General features: G+C 41.6%; 1 protein-coding gene across 1 annotated transcript; it reads right to left on the reverse strand.

Moving 5' to 3' along the window:
• Positions 1-5783: 5783 nt before the first annotated feature.
• Positions 5784-21241, reverse strand: mrpl39 (mitochondrial ribosomal protein L39). The gene is made up of 10 exons (XM_060899474.1): positions 21071-21241; positions 18221-18427; positions 15661-15800; positions 15464-15563; positions 14034-14101; positions 13724-13836; positions 10395-10460; positions 6866-7019; positions 6185-6232; positions 5784-6073 (listed from the first exon to the last, which is right to left on the reverse strand). The coding sequence occupies exons 1-10, from the start codon at positions 21105-21107 to the stop codon at positions 5990-5992; spliced, it is 1017 nt and encodes a 338-aa protein (XP_060755457.1). The 5' UTR covers positions 21108-21241; the 3' UTR covers positions 5784-5989.
• Between the last annotated feature and the right edge of the window lie 1089 nt (positions 21242-22330).

Here is a 22330-nt window from a genome sequence, read left to right on the forward strand (position 1 = left end):
ATGCTCATCAAGCTGGAAAAGGTTACAAAAGCATCTCTAAAGAGTTTGGACTCCACCAATCCACAGTCAGACAGATTGTGTACAAATGGAGGAAAATTCAAGACCATTGTTCCCCTCCCCAGGAGTGATCGACCAACAAAGATCACTCCAAGAGCAAGGCGTGTAATAGTCGGTGAGGTCACAAAGGACCCCAGGGTAACTTCTAAGCAACTGAAGGCCTCTCTCACGTTGGCTAATGTTAATGTTCATGAGTCCACCATCAGAACACTACTAAACAACAATGGTGTGCATGGCAGGGTTGCAAGGAGGAAGCCACTGCTCTCCAAAAAGAACATTGCTGCTCGTCTGCAGTTTGCTAAAGATCACGTGGACAAGTCAGAAGGCTAATGGAAAAATGTTTTGTGGACAGATGAGACCAAAATAGAACTTTTTGGTTTAAATGAGAAGCGTTATGGTTGGAGAAAGGAAAACACTGCATTCCAGCATAAGAACCTTATCCCATCTGTGAAACATGATGGTGGTAATATCATGGTTTGGGCCTGTTTTGCTGCATCTGGGCCAGGACAGCTTGCAATCATTGCTGGAAAAATGAATTCTGAATGATACCAGCGAATTCTAAAGGAAAATGTCAGGACATCTGTCCATGAACTGAATCTCAAGAGAAGGTGGGTCATGCAGCAAGACAACGACCCTAAGCACACAAGTCATTCTACCAAAGAATGGTCAAACAAGAATAAAGTTAATGTTTTGGAATGGCCAAGTCAAAGTCCTGACCTTAATCCAATTGAAATGTTGTGGAAGGACCTGAAGCGAGCAGTTCATGTGAGGAAACCCACCAACATCCCAGATTTGAAGCTGTTCTGTACGGAGGAATGGGCTAAAATTCCTCCAAGCCAGTGTGCAGGACTGATCAACAGTTACCGGAAACGTTTAGTTGCAGTTATTGCTGCACAAGGGGGTCACACCAGATACTGAAAGCAAAGGTTCACATACTTTTGCCACTCACAGATATGTAATACTGGATCATTTTCCTCAAATAAATAACCAAGTATAATATTTTGTCTCATTTGTTTAACTGGGTTCTCTTTATCTACTTTTAGGACTTGTGTGAAAATCTGATGATGTTTTAGGTCATATTTATGCAGAAATATAGAAATTTTTAAAGGGTTCACAAACTTTCAAGCACCACCGTAACTTTTCAATTTGAGTTTTTACTTATCTTTGGTTGGTTTGACCATCTAGAATTGTCTCGATAGTTTATACCTAGTGCTGACCACCTCTTAGCCCTTGTGTTTTGTTATGGTGGGTCTCTGACAGAACACACTAAGGTCAAAGGTGACAACATTCCCTGGCTCAGCCAGCCATAAGGTCTGCTTCTCTCCACAACCACCACATTTGGCATCCCAATCCTGAGACGGAGCTGGTGAAGATTTTCTGAAATTAAACTTGTTAGTGAAAAGCTGATCTGAAGATACCCCAACCATGCAAAAAACATCATGGAGTCTGAAGCTCAAACACTAGTGTCCTGTGTACTGACTCGTCTTTGCCAAATTTTTCTAAAACTTTCTCATGCCAGTCTCATCTTTTAAACAACTGACAGAATTCAGCTTTAAGTAAATGTGTTTTCTGAATCTTTTTCGTACGAGGAACTTGTTTGTGGTAATCACACATTACAGATGCTGTCATCAGGCTCCAGGTTCAAGAGTCAAAACAAAAAAAAGACAGCACAGTGATGGTCAAAACCTGGCAAGCAATCAGGGCAGAGAAAAGATCATGAGAGTGTAAACAAGAAGTCTGAAAATAGATTCAGGACTGATGGAGCAGTACATGTTTTTCTTGCTGAACAGGTTAGGCTGTTATTTTTCCTCAAGTTTGGTATTAACAGTTATTAGCTTCCACTGAAAAAAATCACCATATAATAAACTACAATAGAATTAAAACTATACAGTTTCAGTAAGGCTTATGTTAATACTATCCATTTCTTGCAAAACATAAAACAAATCAACTTTGTTGAGGTAACAGTTCACAAATGTGCTTTCCACAGCAAGAGAAAGAAAAAGAAAGCGGCACGGTGATGTAAGCTAGTAACTGTTGGTTACTAGCCAGCACTAGCTTGACGGCACAGTGGTGTAAGTAGTTAGCATGGTCGCCTCACAGCAAGAAGGTTCTGGGTTCGAGCCCAGCGGCCGGCGAGGGCCTTTCTGCGCAGAGTTTGCATGTTCTCCCCGTGTCTGCGTGGGTTTCCTCCGGGTGCTCTCCCACAGTTCAAAGAGATGCGGTTAGGTTAATATGGGACGGCCTTGGGCTGAGGTGCCCTTGAGCAAGGCACCTAACTCCCGGGTGCTGTTAGCATGGCTGCCCACTGCTCTGGTATGTGTGTGCGCTCATTGTGCATGTACGTGTTTACTGCTTCAGATGGGTTAAATGCAGAGAGGAATTTCACAAGTGTGCGATGAATAAAGTTGTGCTTTCTTTCTTTCTTAATCCTTATGAAATTTGTATCATTACCTAGTTGTGAAGTAGTTTTAACTAAAGAGATAAGACTAGCCAGTTAGTCAATAACTAGGTGTGTATTTTAGTACTTCAATTTTTACCAATGGTGTGTGTACACTTCATCCACCAATCTGCGGCTGTTAGTGATCAGCTGTGATAGATTTGCCTTCTGTGATAAACCTACACAGTACCAGTCAAATGTTTGGATGCACCTTCTAATTCAATGGTTTTTCTTTATTATTATTATTATTAAACGTCACTTCATTTCTTAAAGTAATGATGGATGTCATTTCTCTTTAGTTAGCTGAGCAGTTCTTGACGTAATATGGATTACTACAGTTGTGGAATAAGGATATTTACTGTATTTTTTTATTATTTACTATTTGATCTCAAATACATTAAAGGAACAGTCCACCGTACTTCCATAATGAAATATGCTCTTATCTGAATTGAGACGAGCTGCTCCGTACCTATCCGAGCTTTGCGCGACCTCCCAGTCAGTCAGACACGCTGTCACTCCTGTTAGCAATGTAGCTAGGCTCAGTATGGCCAATGGTATTTTTTGGGGCTGTAGTTAGATGCGACCAAACTCTTCCGCGTTTTTCCTGTTTACATAGGTTTATATGACCAGTGATATGAAACAAGTTCAGTTACACAAATTGAAACGTAGCGATTTTCTATGCTATGGAAAGTCCGCACTATAATGACAGGCGTACTAACACCTTCTGCGCGCTTCGGCAGCACATTGATATCTGAGCTGCGTATCAATGCGCTGCCGAAGCGCGCAGAAGGTGTTAGTACGCCTGTCATTATAGTGCGGACTTTCCATAGCATAGAAAATCGCTACGTTTCAATTTGTGTAACTGAACTTGTTTCATATCACTGGTCATATAAACCTATGTAAACAGGAAAAACGCGGAAGAGTTTGGTCGCATCTAACTACAGCCCCAAAAAATACCATTGGCCATGCTGAGCCTAGCTACATTGCTAACAGGAGTGACAGCGCGTCTGACTGCGCCTGACTGACTGGGAGGTCGCGCAAAGCTCGGATAGGTACGGAGCAGCTCGTCTCAATTCAGATAAGAGCATATTTCATTATGGAAGTACGGTGGACTGTTCCTTTAAGGGTGCGTTTAATCAAGGTAAACCCTGGCTACTTTGAAGAATCAAAAACTATGAAACCTTGAAATGTACTAAACACACCTGCTGTTTTCTGCAGTTCTCTAATCAGCCGATCCCTTGGCAGCAGCACAGTGCATCAAATCATGCAGATACAAATCAAGAGCTTCAGTTAATGTTCCCTTCAAACATCAGAATGGGAAAAATTGTGGTCTCAAAGTGTGACTTTCACTGTGGGTATTGGTTTGAGCCAGATGGACTGGTTTGAGTATTTCAGAAACCGCTGATCTCCTGGGGGTTTTCACACACAACAGTCTGTAGAGTTTACACAGAATGGTGCGAAAAACATTGAGCGAGTGAGTGACAGTTCTGTGGGTGGAAATAAATGCCTTGTTGATGAGAGGTAAGAGGAAAATGGCCAGATTGTTTCGAGCTGCCAGGAAGGATATAGTAACTCATAGCAACTCTTTACAACCGTGGTGAGCAAAAAAGCATCTCGGCATGCAACAGCAGGAGACCACATTGGGTTCCAGTCCTGCAGCCAAGAACAGGGATCTTAGAGTCAAGAACAAGTTCTTATTCAAGTAGCCAGTGAGTGGTGATGACTTCAGTATTGTGGTACAATGTAGAAAATAGCCAAAATACAGAAAAACCTATGAAGGAGTAGGTGTGTCCAAACTTTTACCTGGTACTATATTGGCTAGCTAGTGTGTGAGCTAGATTACTAACAATGACCAGACATCATTAATCCTGTAGATTTATACTGTAGAACTGAACAATTAAGCCACAAAAGACATTCAAGGGCCCTGCTGCTTGATCAGGTCGTCACAGTCAGATCTCATCAGCCGAAAAGAACTGAACAGATAAGCTCCGTTTTAAAGTGCTGATGACACGTTTTTGACATCTTTGGCGATGTTTTATAACATAAAAAGTAATTCCCGATGATCCATATATTAATTCACGAAGGCGCCTATTTTACAAGTTATGATAAAAAACGCGGCTATTTGGGCAAATTTGACGGGGCTGCAGCACCCAGGAGACAAAAGAGGAGGAGGAGCTATATGACGTCAGCGAAAGAACCTTCCTCCTAACTTACCAGTTTGTTGTTGATGCGACAGGTGTTCAGTTTGTCATTATTAGTATTTTTATTATACATTATTTTATATATATACACATATTAGTTATTATGCCTTCGCGTTGTGTTGCCGGCTTTTGCTCCAAAACCTACAAGGATGGGGTAAGTTTATGCAAGTTTCCCAGAGATCCCAAGCTGCATGCGAAGTGGGTGAAGCAAGTCAGGCGCACTCGTGACAAGTGGGAGCCCTCACCAACATCTGTCCTGTGCTCTGAACACTTCGATTTGGATTGTTTTGACACCCTTCCCAGCTTAAAAGAATCTCTTGGGTGTTCAGTTCAGCACAAACGTGTGCTGCTACCATCAGCAGTGCCTACACAGTGTTGCCAGATTGGGAGGTTTCCTGCCCAGTTGAGCGGTTTCAAGTGCATTTTGGTGGGTTTTGAACATATTTTGGGCTGGAAAACGTCAGCAGTATCTGTTGCCAGATACTGCTAAAGTTTTCCAGCCCAAAATATGTTCAAAACCCACCAAAATGCACTTGAAACCGCTCAACTGGGCAGGAAACCTCCCAATCTGGCAACACTGCCAGTATTCCGGAGGGGGTCTACTCGTAGCTATGCCGGATCCAAAGACAGTCCTCCTGTCAGAACATGTGTTGTGAAACGACATAAGATAAAGGTACGTAGAGCTATAGATTCTACATGATAATCATAAATGTAATCATAAAGTCGGCGTGATATCAGTCATGTATTTGCTTGTGAAAGCTTGCGGCTTTCATGTAACTGCCGCCTAGCAACGAGAGGCAAAGGGTAAAGAGGGTAGACTATCATAGATTCTATTCGGAAGAGATCAACACAATTCTAGACTCCCAGAAGAGGAAGAGCTAGCACTAGAGAGTTCACCGGCGTTTTCATGCACCATTTCCATTGAGTAGAACCAGAGTAGAACAGCCAGTGAACCGCAGCGTGTTCTCCCGCTGATGTCACAACATGGCCGCAAGCCACGGACCTAGTTTTCTTGCGCTGTGCAATTAAAAGTTGGATATTCGCGTAACAACAGCTTCTTTTCACGTAATTATAACAGAAATCTAACGTTTGCCATGTTGTATAGTTTATTTAAGAAATTGCATAGAGTCATGTTCGTGTCATCAGCCCTTTAAAGTCTCTGTGACAATCAAGTTGACATCAAATATTCTTTCACAAGTAGTTTAGAGTAGTACATTTCCATATTTTACTGAACAATAGGAAACAAAAATGAAACAGTATTTGGTATGGACTGTATATGATTAAATGCAGGTGGTCAGTGTTGAGAAGATGAGGGCGTGGTTTTGGAAGAAGCGGGTGTGGTCACAGGTTTACTGGCTGCAGATGAGGGAGTCTCCACCTGTAAGGCAGAGAAGCTGACTGTTGTTACACCCCCAGTCCTAATGACTACAATATGAGCACAATGAAAACGAGGGAAAGTACTGGTTTAGTCAAAATCACATTGTTTTACCAGTTTCTCAGCTCTCTTCCTCAGCTTCCTCCACACTGTATGGTGAGCCTGCAGAAAAAAAAAATTAAAAATAAAGAATGGAAGGAGAAAAAGACAAGCATTTGTTCGACGTGAGCAATTCTGCTTAGTCTGATTCTTTACACCTCTTAATATTGTTTAAAACACTTAAGAGACTCACTTGTCATCCAGTAGTTTGGTAAAGCAAATACAAATGTTGTTCTCTCCGATTCTTATACATGTTTGTTATAAACATTTTATAATACATTTCAGTAGAGGTTCCAAACCTGTTTTTATGACGTTAGCACCTATACTAATGCAGCATAGAGTTAAGTGAACTACTTCAGAGGTTTTTAATAAATGTAGCTTTATACCGATATACAATCATATGAAAGGGTACTTCTAAGAGAGCCCTTAACACAATAGAGATGGTTCCAAGTAGAAACTCTTTAGAAAGCTAGAACCTTAATCCGTTCCAAGATCCCATGAGGAACCCTCGATTCAGAAGCAAGATGATGAAACCATTAATCAATCATCGCAGTCATCAGAGAAATAAGAGATAACCAAAATGTACAACCACTGTGTCAATTTATAATGTATGCCTTTGTAATAAATAGTATGTCATTTATTCTGTTTATGTTGACTTTCTTTCCCACACAAACAGCTGGATCATTATGACGGTACCGTGAGGTTCAGGGGAAGTGAGAGGCCCTGAGCTCGGCGCTGTAAACCCCATCGTCCTCCTCCCAGCGTATGTAGCGCTGTTACTTCATACTGACAGCACAGCCCTGTTCTGGCCACCAGGGGGCCCTCTGACAGAGTCACATGCTCCCCACACCTGTGAAACAACAAGGTTCTTATCCACACTGACGTCGCTGACTGCTCTGCACTGCAGATAGTGTTTTCTTAAAAGAAGCTGAATAGAAACAAATTTATGTACACATTTAGTACATATAAAAATACTGGCTGGTTAATAATGCAATATCTAATTATTGCACTAATGGCATGAGTGTAGCTCCTAACAGGGTCAGTCCATATGAAAATCACTGGTGGCCTCCCGACTGATCATCTCCGATTTGCTTCATACTTTCACAAGTTAATGTTCTTATTCCCAGTAAACACCATACAAAATTTCAGCCTTATAGCTTTATTAGTTTTTGAGATATTGGGGCTTTAAAAATGGGGCGAGACACTGATTTTTACTGTAAAAAAGGAGTGGTACAGAAAAAGATGCCAAGTTCAATAAGTCATTACTTTTGAATTATTCATGCTAGATGCATGAAATTTTCAGGAGTTGTTCTTAGGTACTAGATGTTTTTAACTATTATAAAAGATTATCCACAGTTGCATATGTGTCAGTTTATAGCTTGCTGAAAACGGTTAAAAAAAATTCTTTTGTGCTTTGGAGCAGTTTTGGCCTGCTATATTTCCACGTTGAAGCACATCAGATCTTTCAATTTTTGGTATTTATTTCTCATGTTGTACTAAGTATTTTTCTAAAAAAATTAATTCTGATTTATGAGGCATGAAAAAAAATAATTTCATGCCTATATTTCAAATGCATATTGCTCAGGTATGACCAGGTCTACCATAAAAAGAATTATACCACTGGAAAGAGCATATCTTTGTTAATATATTCACAAAATGTGAAGTTGGTATCTTGAACCAAACTATATTTATTAAGGTATCAAATATGCCATGTTTTGCTACAGACGGAAATGCTGTTTCAAGGTATACGATATATGCTCCAAGTAATATATAAAACCTGGAAATTGACAAATTCATATAGATATTTAATATTAGGCTATTATTCGCATCCTTCAGAGGCACACAGCTGTGTGCTTTCTACTTGCTACCTAGATACAGTGGCTGATGTTTGAAGTTTTGTTTCTACTGACATTGTAGTTTGTTTAAATTGTAGAACTGAGAATGGTAAAACTTGCAGAATAAACATAAGCTGAATATTGAGAAATAAAATACAAATATTAGTTCTCTGATACAATTTTGAGATTGTATTTTAAGTACAGTGGCTCTGTATTTTACATTTCTGTTTGTGGTGAAACATGGCATATTTGATACCTTAATAAATAGTTTGGTTCAAGATACCAACTTCATACTTTGTGAATATTTTAATGAATACATGCTCTTTCCAGTGGTATAATTCTTTTATGGTAGACCTTGTCATACATGAGCAATACGCATTTGAAATATAGATGTGAAATGATTTTTTTTCTTCATTTTTAATACCTCATAAATCAGAAAATTTAATTTATTTTAGAAAAATACTTAGTCACCAAAACAGTACCACAGCATGAGAAATAAATACGAAAATTTGAAAGATCTGACCTGCTTCAATGTGGAAAATACAGAGTGCCAAAACTGCTCCAAAGCAAAAACAAATTTTTATTTATTTATTTTATTTTGTACAGTTTTCAGCAAGCTATAAACTGACAAATATGCAACCATGGATCATCTTTTTATAGTAGTTAAAGACATCTAGAACTTAAGAACAACTCCTGAAAATTTCATGCATGTAGCATGAATATCCATCTGTCCGTCCATCCATCTTCTACTGCTTATCCGGATCCAGGTCGCGAGGGTAGCAGCCTAAGCAGAGCAGCGCAGACTTCCCTCTTCCCGGCCACCTCCACCAGCTCTTCCATGGGAATACCGAGGCATTCCCAGGCCAGCCGAGAGATGTAATCTCTCCAGCATGTCCTGGGTCTGCCCCGGGGTCTCCTCCCAGTGGGGCATGCCCAGAAAACCTCCCTTGGGAGGTGTCCAGGGGGCATCCTAACAAGGCGCCTAAACCACCTCAACTGACTCCTTTCGATGTGGAGGAGCAGCGGTTCTACTCCGAGTCTCTCCCGAATGACCAAGCTTCTCACCCTGTCTCTAAGGGAGAGCCCAGCCACCCTGCAGAGAAAACTCATTTCTACCGCTTGCATCCGCGGTCCCATTCTTTCGATCACTACCCATAGCTTGTGACCATAGGTGAGAGTGGGAACGTAGATGGACCAGTAAATCGAGAGCTTTGCCTTTTGGCTCAGCTCTCTCTTTACCACAACAGACCGGTTTAGCGTCCGCATCACTGTTGACGCTGCCCTGATCCTTCTGTCCAACTCCCACTCCCCCCTTACTCTCACTTGTGAACAAAACCCCGAGATACTTAAATTCCTCCACTTTAGGTAGCAACTCCCCCCCCCCCCCCCCCCCGACCTGGAGTAGGCACTCCACCTGTTTCCAGCTGAGCGCCATGGACTTGAAGATACTGATCCTCATCCCAGCTGCTTCGCACTCGGCTGCAAACCGTCTCAGTGCATGCTGTAAGTCACAGGTTGATGAAGCCAACAGGACCACATCATCCGCAAAAAGCAGAGATATTGAAAGAGATGACCAAACCAGATGCCAGACACCCTCCGCCCCTTGGTTGGCCTAGAAATTCTGTCCATAAAAGTTATGAACAGAACCGGTGACAAAGGACAGCCCTGGCGGAGTCCAACATGCACCAGGAATGAGTCCAACTTACTGCCGGCAATGCGAACCAAACTCCTGTTCCGGTCATACAGGGACCGAATGGCCTGCAGCAGTGGGCCCTGAACCCCATACTCCCAAAGCACCCCCCACAGGGCATCACGAGGGACACGGTTGTAAGCCTTCTCCAGGTCCACAAAACACATGCAGACCGATTGGGCAAACTCCCATGCATCCTCCAGTACCCTTGCAAGGGTAAAGAGCTGGTCCAGTGTTCCACGACCAGGATGAAAACTGCATTGTTCCTCCTGAATCCGAGGTTCCACTATCGACCGGACTCTCCTCTCATTTTGTAGCATGAATAGTTCAAAAGTAATGACTTATTGAACTTAGCATCCTTTTCTGTACCACTGATTTTATAGTAAAATTAGTCAGGCCCCATTTTTAAAGCCCCAATATCTCAAAAACTAATAAAGATATAAGGCTGAAATTTTGTATGGTGTTTACTGAGAATAATAACATTAGTTTGTGAAAGCATGAAACAAATCAGAGCTGGTCATTCTGAAACATTTCCTGAAATCTGGTGATTTGAGGTGTTTACTCAATAAGAAGTATCTGAAAATGTGTGGACACGTGTGCGCGCGCACACGCATGAGTACATATTGATTGGTAACCATGGATATACTGTCTCTCCAGGATTGTCTGGTGGGCTTTGTGTGTTTGTTTTGTGTGTACTGACCTGTATAATGACACTGTGCCACTGGGGCAATTAGCAGCCAGTTCTTCCACCTCCTCTTGTTTACACCTGTACAATGAAAGAGGCTTTTGAAGAAAAATGTGATGTGTACACTCAGATTTCAATTCAGGAAGATAATTCAGGGAACATACTTTACAACTTTTAACAGCACAGGTAAAATTACTCAAGATAGAAAAACTGTCTACAAATTTGTCATATAACTAGAGCTTAAAGGAACAGTCCACCGTATTTCCATAATGAAATATGCTTTTATCTGAATTGAGACGAGCTGCTCCGTACCTGTCCGAGCTTTGCGCGACCTCCCAGTCAGTCAGACGCAGTCAGACGCGCTGTCACTCCTGTTAGCAATGTAGCTAGGCTCAGCATGGCCAATGGTATTTTTTGGGGCTGTAGTTAGATGCGACCAAACTCTTCCGCGTTTTTCCTGTTTACATAGGTTTATATGACCAGTGACATGAAAAAAGTTCAGTTACACAAATTGAAACGTAGCGATTTTCTATGCTATGGAAAGTCCGCACTATAATGACAGGCGTACTAACACCTTCTGCGCGCTTCGGCAGCGCATTGATATCTGAGCTCCGTATCAATGCGCTGCCGAAGCGCGCAGAAGGTGTTAGTACGCCTGTCATTATAGTGCGGACATTCTATAGCATAGAAAATCGCTACGTTTCAATTTGTGTAACTGAACTTGTTTCATATCACTGGTCATATAAACCTATGTAAACAGGAAAAATGCGGAAGATTTTGGTCGCATCTAACTACAGCCCCAAAAAAAATACCGTTGGCCATACTGAGCCTAGCTACATTGCTAACAGGAGTGACAGCGCGTCTGACTGACTGGGAGGTCGCGCAAAGCTTGGATAGGTATGGAGCAGCTCGTCTCAATTCAGATAAGAGCATATTTCATTATGGAAATACTGTGGACTGTTCCTTTAAAGGTGACATACCCCCTTTCCACAAGTTGATGCAATTCCCTGAGGTCTTAATGAAATGTCTGTGGCATGTGTTGTTCAAAATGCCACAAGGATAAAACACCACAGCTCCAAATGGCTGAGAAACGGCCTGTTCATTTTAATGATAATGAGCTACTGCTCACCTCACCCCCCTCTTCCACCAGCCAATTGGGTAGTACTTTCCTCATGAATATTCATTTACAAAGGCAGTTCACAAGCCACAAATGGAGATACTGAGATAAGTGGGCGGGTTAATGCTAATGAGCTCCACTTGTGACATAGAAAAGGGAGGCAAATCTGAACAGCTTTTTGAAGCTCGTGTTTTCTGAAATAGGCAGAACAAAAGAAACTCTCCTGGGTTGTCAGAGTTTGTGGGTTAATAGGCACACCAGATATCCAAATGCACAGTGCCTTGCAAAAGTATTCATCCCCCTCGGTGTCTGTCCTGTTTTGTCGCATTACAAGCTGGAATTAAAATGGATTTTTGGAGGGTTGGCACCATTTGATTTACACAACATGCCTACCACTTTAAAGGTGCAAATTGTTGTTTTATTGTGACGCAAACAATAAGATGAAAAAAACAGAAATCTGGAGTGTGCATAGGTATTCACCCCCTTTCATATGAAACTCCTAAATAAGAGCTGCTCCAACCAATTCACTTCATAAATCACATAATTAGCTGATTAAGATCCACCTGTGTGCAATCAAAGTGTCACATGACCTGTCACATGATGTCTGTATAAATCAACCTGTTCTGGAAGGACCCTGACTCTGCTACACTACTAAGCAAGCAACATGAAAACCAAGGAGCCTCCGAACAGGTCAGAGACAAAGTTGTGGAGAAGTATAGATCAGGGTTGGGTTATAAAAAATATCCCAAAATTTGAATATCCCAGGGAGCACCATTAAATCCATTATAGCAAAATGGAAAGAATATGGCACCACTACAAACCTGACAAGAGAAGGCCACCCACCAAAACTCACAGACCGGGCAAGGAGGGCATTAATCAGAGATGCAACAAAGACACCAAAGATAACACTGAAGGAGCTGCAAAGATCCACAGCGGAGATGGGAGTATCTGTCCATAGGACCACTTTAAGCTGTACACCCCACAGAGTGGGGCTTTATGGAAGAGTGGCCAGAAAAAAGTAATTGCTTAAGAAAACACGTTTAGAGTTTGCCCAGCAGCATGTGGCAGACTCCCCAAACATGGAAGAAGATCCTCTGGTCAAATGAGACAAAAATTGAACTTTTTGGCCATCATGGGAAATGCCATGTATGACGCAAACCCAACACCCTGAGAACACCATTCCTATAGTGAAGCATGGTGGTGGCAGCATCATGCTGTAGGGATATTTTTCATGGAAAGCTGGTCAGGACTGAAGGAAAGATGGATGGCACTAAATACAGGGCAATTCTGGAGGAAAACCTGTTTGATTCAGCCAGAGGTTTGAGACTGGGATGAAGGTTCACATTCCAGCAAGACAATGACCCTAAACATACTGCTAAAGCTACATCGGAGTGGTTTAAAGGGAAACATTTAAAATGTCTTTGAATGGCCTAGTCAAAGCTCAGACGTCAATCCAACTGAGAATCTGTGGCATAACTTGAAGATTGCTGTACACCAACACAACCCATCTAACTTGAAGGAGTTGGAGCAGTTTTGCCTTGAGGAACGGGGAAAAAAAAAAAATCACAGTGGCTAGATGTGCTAAGCTAATAGAGACATACCCCAAGAGACTTGCAGCTGTAATTGCAGCAAAGTATTGACTTTGGGGGAATACCTATGCACACTCCAGATTTCTGTTTTTTCATCTTAATTATTGTTTGTGTCACAATTTAAAAAAAAAAATGTGCGCCTTTAAAGTTCTAGGCATGTTGTGTAAATCAAATGGTGCTAACCCTCCAAAATCCATTTAATTCCAGCTTGTAATGCGACAAAACAGGACAAACACCAAGGGGGATGAATACTTTTGTGAGGCACTGTATGTGCACAAGCACTGAAAAAGTGAGTTTTTCATAATATGTCTGCTTTAACACCAGGACAAATTACACACCAAGTTAGAATTAGGATTAGGTCTTACATTCCTCAAAAGCTATTCTATATATTTCGCATGATCAATAAATAGTGTCTAATTGGTTTGCAAGCACCGTGTACAGGGAAGGAAATGTAGTAAATCCAGTCCATCTATCATCTCTGAGATTTTAGACACAAACATGAAAATACCTGACACATGAATGGCACATTTACTCATTTGGTGTAATTCTGTTCCACTGAAAGTCGACATTCGAAAAAAATAAGTATATACAGCCTGCTTTTTATCTTAACTGCTCCTCAGAGAGAAAGGAGGAGGTACCTGCTGTGTGAGAAGATCTCCAATGCTACAGGGGGCGCCACCTCCAGAGGCTCCCAGGGTAGATCTTTCAGCATGAGCTGCTGAGCTTCCCGAGTTAACGAGCGCAGGTTCTCCTGTGGGTCAATCAGAGGCAGACTCAAAGAAAGTTGCACCCTGGTTTCATCATTAGTCCATAACAGCTAAGTGACCAGGGTCTCCCAGGTCGTCTCCGAGAGTTAGGCTAAAAATCATGTCATTCCCTCATGTATTTGTCCTGCACATAAGTTTATACTAAGTATTAACATTATGATCATATTTACTGTATACCGACCTCTGATGGAGTCCAGGAATCTAACCGAGGATCCAGGACCACGTCACAGCAGAAAGCACCAGCAGTCACTAAAGACAGCAAAAGAGCAACGACGCATTACAGCCAATACTACCACCTGCCGAAATGAGCACATACGCCTTGTTGAAATGTGTTATATCAGGTTTCATTCGACTATAACAGGTGCAGATCACAACATGCAAGGAAATATAATCCAAGTACCCTCACATATGCACTCTAGAATTATTGGCACCCTTTAATAAATTATATTTGCCCTTAAAGCTGTACTGCCTTTCAGATTTTTCAAGTTTAGGTTGTTAAAAAATAAAAAAAATTTCCGACACCCAATTATTTTTGTTTAGTGGACCGAAAGCTACTGAAGTCGAATCACAGATTTCCAATTTTATTACTTTTTTTTTATAGAACAATTAATGAATTTAGGGCCACATGGCCATAAATTCTCTGCTATTATTTCTTGCTTCACCGTGACACAATACAACATACTACAGTACATCACGCATCACGTGGTGGGCTTTCCCCGTTCGCACAAGGCATTGTGGGATACAAATTCGAAACAGGAGAGAAAAATGGAGGATGGGAGTGTGCGAATGAAACCTCAAAGACCGACTACAGTAACAGAAAGCGAGAAGAAAAGACATTGTTGTATACGAAGGAAAGGAAACGCAGGACCAAACTAATAAATATCGGCGGTCAGCGAGCACCTCGGTGTGATCAGCTGTTCGTTTAGTGACAGAATGTTGTAACTGTCAGTGCACGGTCAAGGTAAACTGTGCATACGCACACGGACTTCCTCTGTCTGCTTGACTGCGCGAAGCGAGCGATTTCATGCACATTATTTGCTACAGAATCTGCTCAAATTAAATAACTTCCCAGCTACAGAATGGCCTGATATTTTGTGAGATATTACAGAAATGAACATGCATCACAACGATCAAATTTCAGACGGAACTACATTTCACCGATTTATGAAATTGAAAGGCCGTCTCGCTTTAATATAGCGTAATTGTGGACACACTTCAAGACAACAGACAATCTCTTAACATGCATACAACACACAAAAGATCACAGTTATTATGTAATATTTAGGCCTATAATTTTGCCACGTTTGTGTTTTGGAGGAATTTTTGTTTTTTTTGTTCAAGGAACGAGAGCACTTGCTTGATAGACAATTTAAATCATTGTGTGTAAGATTTATTTTCACACAAATCATCTTTGCTAATCCTCTTGAAGGGTGGCAATAATTCTGGTATGTTCCGACTGACACCGAAAGTGTAACTAACAAGAATGTAAAGCAGATGGAGCTAAAAGTTAGTACATTGTAATACCACTGAGAAATTTGTCAACATATGGTTGAAACACTTGTCTGTTTGCTGTGTGTACTGCGTTTATGCTCGGAAGTTTTAACTGTGTACCAGGAACTTCAGGAATCTTCAGCAGCTCCACACTGTACTCCTCCTTAAAGGCATCGTCAAGCACTTGGCCCAACAAGGCTGCACAGGAGCGCCAATACGCCTAACACATGAAAGACATGTATTGATAACGCACCAAAAAATACATTGTTCGCATTGCCGCATCTCAAATTCACAATATTTCAGTAGAGGTTCAATACCTGGTTAACGAGCTGAGGATTGGCATCTTTGAATGTGAGTAGTGTGAGCGCGCAGGAGCGAGTGAGCGGACGATGCATGTGCCATGGCTCTCCGTCCACCAGGGCGAGAGCTGCACTCGTTACATGCCACTCTGTCAAATCTGAAACACGGAGTAAGACAAACACAGAGTTTGAATCCCTACAATGGCCAGGAGTCGAGCACGCTCTCGAGAGTATGAGAGGCATAAAATACTCTTTCTCAGCAAAATTCACCAATCATGGGCATCTCTGAGCTCATATACAGTCCTGTGCACAAGTCTTTGGCACCCTATTTTTTGTTAGAGGTTTCTATTTTATGACTTCTACATTATCGAGTTGGTACAAAATTCATTTTAACGTTCGTGTTTTTTCCAGCACAAAATTAAATCTCATCTCATTATCTCTAGCCGCTTTATCCTTCTACAGGGTCGCAGGCAAGCTGGAGCCTATCCCAGCTGACTATGGGCGAAAGGCGGGGTACACCCTGGACAAGTCGCCAGGTCATCACAGGGCTGACACATAGACACAGACAACCATTCACACTCACATTCACACCTACGGTCAATTTAGAGTCACCAGTTAACCTAACCTGCATGTCTTTGGACTGTGGGGGAAACCGGAGCACCCGGAGGAAACCCATGCGGACACGGGGAGAACATGCAAACTCCACACAGAAAGGCCCTCGCCGGCCACGGGGCTCGAACCCAGGACCTTCTTGCTGTGAGGTGACAGCGCTAACCACTACACCACCGTGCCACCCACAAAATTAAATGTTAGAGAAAAAAAAAGTTTGTATCTGAGCAGCATTTCACATAAGAGCCCACTTTTCAGATTAAAAAAGAAAACATAATGAAGGCTGCTGGGTTTTGGTGCAAAATGAAGAAGCGAGTGTGACAGTCAAAGTGTCCAGAAGAACTGTGGCTGGTTCTGTAAGATGCTCAGTGAAACCTACAGCTCATTTCCGCATAAAACTGCGCTCACTGGACCTGAGACTACTATTGTTTTTTAAAGCAACGGGTCGTCTCATACCAAATACTGACTTTGTTTCATTTATTATGGCTTACTGATTATTGTTACCTCACCCGGGACGGAGTCCACCAGGCGGTGAGGTATTGTTTTCGGTGGGGTTTCTGTGGGGGGTTTTTGTGGGGTTTTTTTTAGCAACATTACGGGAAAACAGCTAGACCAATCTTCATGAAACTTTCAGGATAGATGTGCATTGGTCTCAAATAGAACTTCCAACATTCTGAGGGTCATCCGGTCAAGGTCACCAAAAAGGTCAAAATCGGGGTGGGGTGTGTGTGTTTTTTTGCAATATCTTCCTTCATATTCATCATATTTACTTCAAACCAACTCCAAAACGTTCATCTTTCAATTCTGCTTCCATTGATATGCTACATGATGGGGTATCTCTCATAGTTTTCTTTGTGGTTGGGGTCAAGGTCATTGCTAAAATTTGCATATTTTCCATTATAACTCAAAAACGGTTAGAGATAGAGAGAGGTTTATCATTATCAACATATAGGAAGTCATATATGGGCTTTCATTTGGCACCTTGACCTTGTTTGTTGGTTTGTTTGTGTGTCTGTTAACAATCTAGCGTCTGGACGGTTGCACCGATTCACTTCAAATTTTCAGCATAGGTGGGTGATGGTCTGTAGATTACCTGATTAAATGTTGGAGTAAATCGGGTTAAGGTCAAGGTCACCGGAAAGATCAACCTTTTGGTCAAAACAACATATTTTCCATTATAACTCAAAAACAGCTGCCGATAGACAGATGTTTACTATTACAAGCATATAGGAACTCCCATATGGCCTTTCATTTGGCACCATGATCTTGGACCTTGAAAGGTCGAACTGAAGGTCATGGGTTTTCAAAGGGCTATAACTTTTAAAAAAAAAAAAAAAAAGGTTCATGATAGCCAGATGTTTTCCATTATCAACATATAAGTAGTCCCATATGGGCTTTCAGTTGCCGCCATGACCTTTGATCTTGAATGACTTTGAAATGTCAAACTCAAGGTCATGGATTTTCATAGGACTATAACCAGACAGCTGATGATTGAGAAATATTACCATTATCAACATAGGCATAAAATAAGTGTTGCCGGGCGAGGTTTGTTTTGCCTGGCAACACTTGTTTGTAGTATTTTTTTAATGTTGAAACATTTCATTTCATTATTTTTAAGGCATTTTTGGACAACAGCATTTCTTTATATGTTTCTAAGACTTTTACACAGGACTGTATGTGGAAGAGAGCAGATGGTGCTTTCCTCCCTGTGATGCAGCATGAGCAGGAGTATAAAAAGACGCAGTGGCTGAAGTCATGTAACTCAGACAAGGCACATGTTAGAGTTCTCTGGTTGGTAACTGCTGCATGACAGGGAAGAGCTGGCTGGTGGGTGAAAATTATCCAACAGGTCACATATACACCCACACTGATTTGAAAAGCACTAATTAAACAAGTAGAATCCCAGTTATTTGGTGAACATTTTTAGACTGTTTATACAGTTCTGTCGCAGAGTGTTCGTTTTACTCACGTCTTGCACAGCTATATGGCGTGGACATGCCCTTGTTCATCACCAGAAGTGTTCCCTGTAACCCCGGGGCATCCATGGTCACCTCGATTTTCTCAATGCGGGGATACAATGAACGTTGGCGAGCTTGCTCTTTGGAGAACAGGGTACTACGCCAACTGCGCAATTCAGACGCAGAAAGCCGCTCAGCTGCCGCACTGGACACCAAACCTGCAAGGAATACACACTTGTATTAAAAGCTTAAACAAAACTCTGGACACCAAAGCTGCCAGTCACCCAGGGGGCCGTTCTCTGGGAAGTTTGCGAGTTCTCTTTGTGTTTGAGTGGATTTCCTCCAGATGCTCCGTTTTCCTCCCACAGTATTAAAACATGCAGATTAGGGTCAACAAATTCTTCGGTTTCACATGACGTCACATCCACCTCATTAGTTATTCAAAACTTTAGCTGGTGGTCTACCAAAGCTCAGTTGACAAAGTGTCTGTACGGAGGAGGTCCATTGCTCGCATGAAAAATGCCTTACACTTGCATTGTTTTAGGTTGTTCGACTCGATTAAACCGTGAAACTTATAAACGTTTCTTCAGGGTTCCCTGTGAGCTAATAAAAAGGGTGATCGAACACAGGATTTCACAAAAAGATGTCGAGAAAGGTGGCTTTTGAACCTCTCGCTGAAATCAAAGGGAGCCGAGTCGAAGCATGCTCGAGTTTGCAGTGATCACTTGGTGAAAGGTTTGTATCTCCCTCTGAGCTCTGTCCTTAGTGTTTTCCAAGTACTTTTCTTGTGTCATTATTTTACGGTACTTTTTTTTAGTCACGAAGCGCTAAAGTCCCCAGCTGTTTCTATGTTTACTCCTCACAAAGTCCATATGCACGAAGGTCGCGACAAAATTCTTCCCCAGCCATCCAGTTACAATGCGCCGTGATCACTTCTCCGTCTTGTTTAACTAGGATCCAGGTCTTTAAAGGGGTTTCTGATGATCTTTGTGAATGATTTACCTGAGAGATAAGAGCCAACACAAGTGAGAATCAAGCCAACTGTTGTTTGTTTACACTTCAACTTGCAGCGCTTCGTTGTAAAGATGCGAACAAAAAGCTTAAAAAAACCAAAACAAAACCCATACTTACACAGGCAAAAATAAATAAATAAATAAATTAAATACAGGATTCATTGGGCAGCAACTTGATCCCGAGGTCCTTTACCCATCTGCATACAAAAAAGTTGTAAGCCTCCATACTCTTCCACACTTTCATCTGTTTTGCGGTGTAGAAGGACATCTGCAACACCAGATAGTTCGAGATGTCAGGGAACTCGACTGAAGGGTAGTTTTCGAGATCGTATGACAAATCCTTCTTTCCCAGACTTCGACCTTCGCATGTACAATGTACCAGGCTATTGCCTGCCTCACTAGGCATGATCGTGATACATAGATCTACACGCACAGAAATGCTTGCAGAGCCACAGCTGTGACTCGAGTCGGCCGTATAGCTTGAAATTGTGACGTTAGTTCATGGTATATCTAGGATATACAATGTACAGTTGTGGTCAGAAATTTACATACAATGGCATGAAGGTCATCCTGGATATGAATGTCATGGCAATATTTGGGCTTTCAGTCATTTCTTTGAACTGTTCTTTTTCTGTGGCAGAATGATTGTACAGCATACAGCTTTAATTAAAACAAACACACAAACAAAAAAAAAAAACCTAGAATTTGGTGCGCAAGTTTTAAGTTTCTTTTGGTTTCCAAAATCAACACAGGGTCAAAAATATACATACAGCACACCTAATATTTGGGTAAAATGTCTCTTCGCAAGATTCACCTCGACCAAACATTTTATCACCTCGACCAAACATTTGGTGTCGATAACTGTGGACAAAAGGTGTCGATAACTGTGGACAAAAGGTGTCAATAAAAGTTAAGTTAAAGTCCTTCCCGCGCCATGTGGCACCGATCTCCGTTTCCGCAGCCCTTGGCCTCTCGCCTATTACATAGCTAGGGTTACAGTGGGGGGCTAGTCCTCTGGTAACCACGAGAGTTTAACTCCCCACTCACATCTGTATTACAGCGTGCCTTGCCAGGTGGTAGTAGGTACCATTTTTATGGTCTTTGGTATGACCCGACCGCGAAGAGAACTCACAATCTCCCGATTGAGAGGCGGACACGCTACCACTAGGCCACTAGCCGGTAAAAGGTGTCGATAACTGTGGACAAAAGGTGTCGATAATTGTAGAACAGTGCCACATGATCCGATATGCTAAATAATTGGGAATCAATTCTTTTTTTTTTTTCCAGTGGAAGTTTGAGTAATTATTCATGCACAATTTACATATTGAAAGTGTTTTCTACTTTTGCAACGGCCAAAAGATCGTTAAGGTGTCGATAATTGTAGCCGCCGCTCTATTACCAAGTGCTCAGTGTACGTTATGTGAATGTCTGTAGATCTTTCCTGTTTATAAATTTTGTCCATATCTTGTAAATTTGCAAACCCTTATGTCTATGCATCTTCTTGTTTGTAAATCTTGCATCTTTTATGTAAATATTTGTTATGTATATACATACTGAGGTCAGTTTCGTAAGGCAGTGCACTGAATTTCGTTGTGTATCTTCCACAATGACAATAAAGCAATCTTGAATCTTGAGGGGTTTTTTTTCCTTCACACTGTCACCTCTTGCTCAACAGGAATCTTAACCACCATGTGGGCTTTATTTTACTTCTTAAAGCTGCTTTGTGATCATGTCTATTGTTAAAAGTATACAAAGAGAACTGAATTGTTAAAATGGGTTGAATGTTTAATTGCAGAACTCCAGCCAAACAAGGTCAGAGTGGGAATGAGATTAAAGAGACAAACTTACGGCGCTGCATCATTTGATAAACTCTCTGACACGCCATGTAACTTCCTGTTTCAAGCGAACACTGATTAAATAACGTAAAAAATACTTATACAGGACAATATAACTTAAATAAACTTAATAACCAATCAATTACTGCACATAGTTAAACGCGCCATGCTTTGACATCCGCTGTGTGTCCACCGTAATAATTCCGTGTTCATACTAGGAACCAAATTTTAGGTTCCGCCTTAGCACCAGTGTATATAATAGCCAACCTCTGTTCTTCTAAAGAGGTGAGCTGATAAACTGGCCAAAAGATCTGTAAATAAAACCTATTATGACATTCATTACCCTTTTACCACTTCTGATATCACAAAACATATCAAAGATGTTATTTTTACAATATGGCAAGACAGATGGGAAAATTCTCAAACTGGTAGATTCTTCTACCAACTTAAACCAAATATTTCAACACATACCACATATTCTCATCAAGTCGCCAGGTCATCACAGGGCTGACACATAGACACAGACAACCATTCACACTCACATTCACACCTACGGTCAATTTAGAGTCACCAGTTAACCTAACCTGCATGTCTTTGGACTGTGGGGGAAACCGGAGCACCTGGAGGAAACCCATGCGGACACGGGGAGAACATGCAAACTCCGCACAGAAAGGCCCTTGTCGGCCACGGGGCTCGAACTCGGACCTTCTTGCTGTGAGATGACAGTGCTGACCACTACACCACCGTGCCACCCCACCACATATTCTGACAAAAACAAACAAAAGATAATTACAAGACTCAGATTTGGAAAATGTCTACTTAATGATACACAAGTTATTTATTTTTTTGAAAAACCTCCAATCAATGTACAACTTGTAGTGTAAAAGAAAATGTCAAACACCTGCTTTTAGATAGTATCAAATATCCAAACTTTCATGATAAAATTATTTAAAAAATTAGAAATAAACAATTAGAAATTAATATTAAAAATTTACTTTTACATAAAGAATTTTAGGGCGGCACGGTGGTGTAGTGGTTAGTGCTGTCGCCTCACAGCGAAAAGGTCCAGGTTTGAGCCCCGTGGCCAACGAGGGCCTTTCTGTGCGGAGCTCGCATGTTCTCCCCGTGTCTGCGTGGGTTTCCTCTGGGTGCTCTGGTTTCCCCCAAAGACATGCAGGTTAGGTTAACTGGTGACTCTAAATTGACCATAGGTGTGAATGTGAGTGTGAATGGTTGTCTGTGCCTATGTGTCAGCCCTGTGATGACCTGGCAA

Source organism: Neoarius graeffei, chromosome 18, assembly GCF_027579695.1.
Source record: "Neoarius graeffei isolate fNeoGra1 chromosome 18, fNeoGra1.pri, whole genome shotgun sequence".
Lineage (NCBI taxonomy): Eukaryota > Metazoa > Chordata > Actinopteri > Siluriformes > Ariidae > Neoarius > Neoarius graeffei.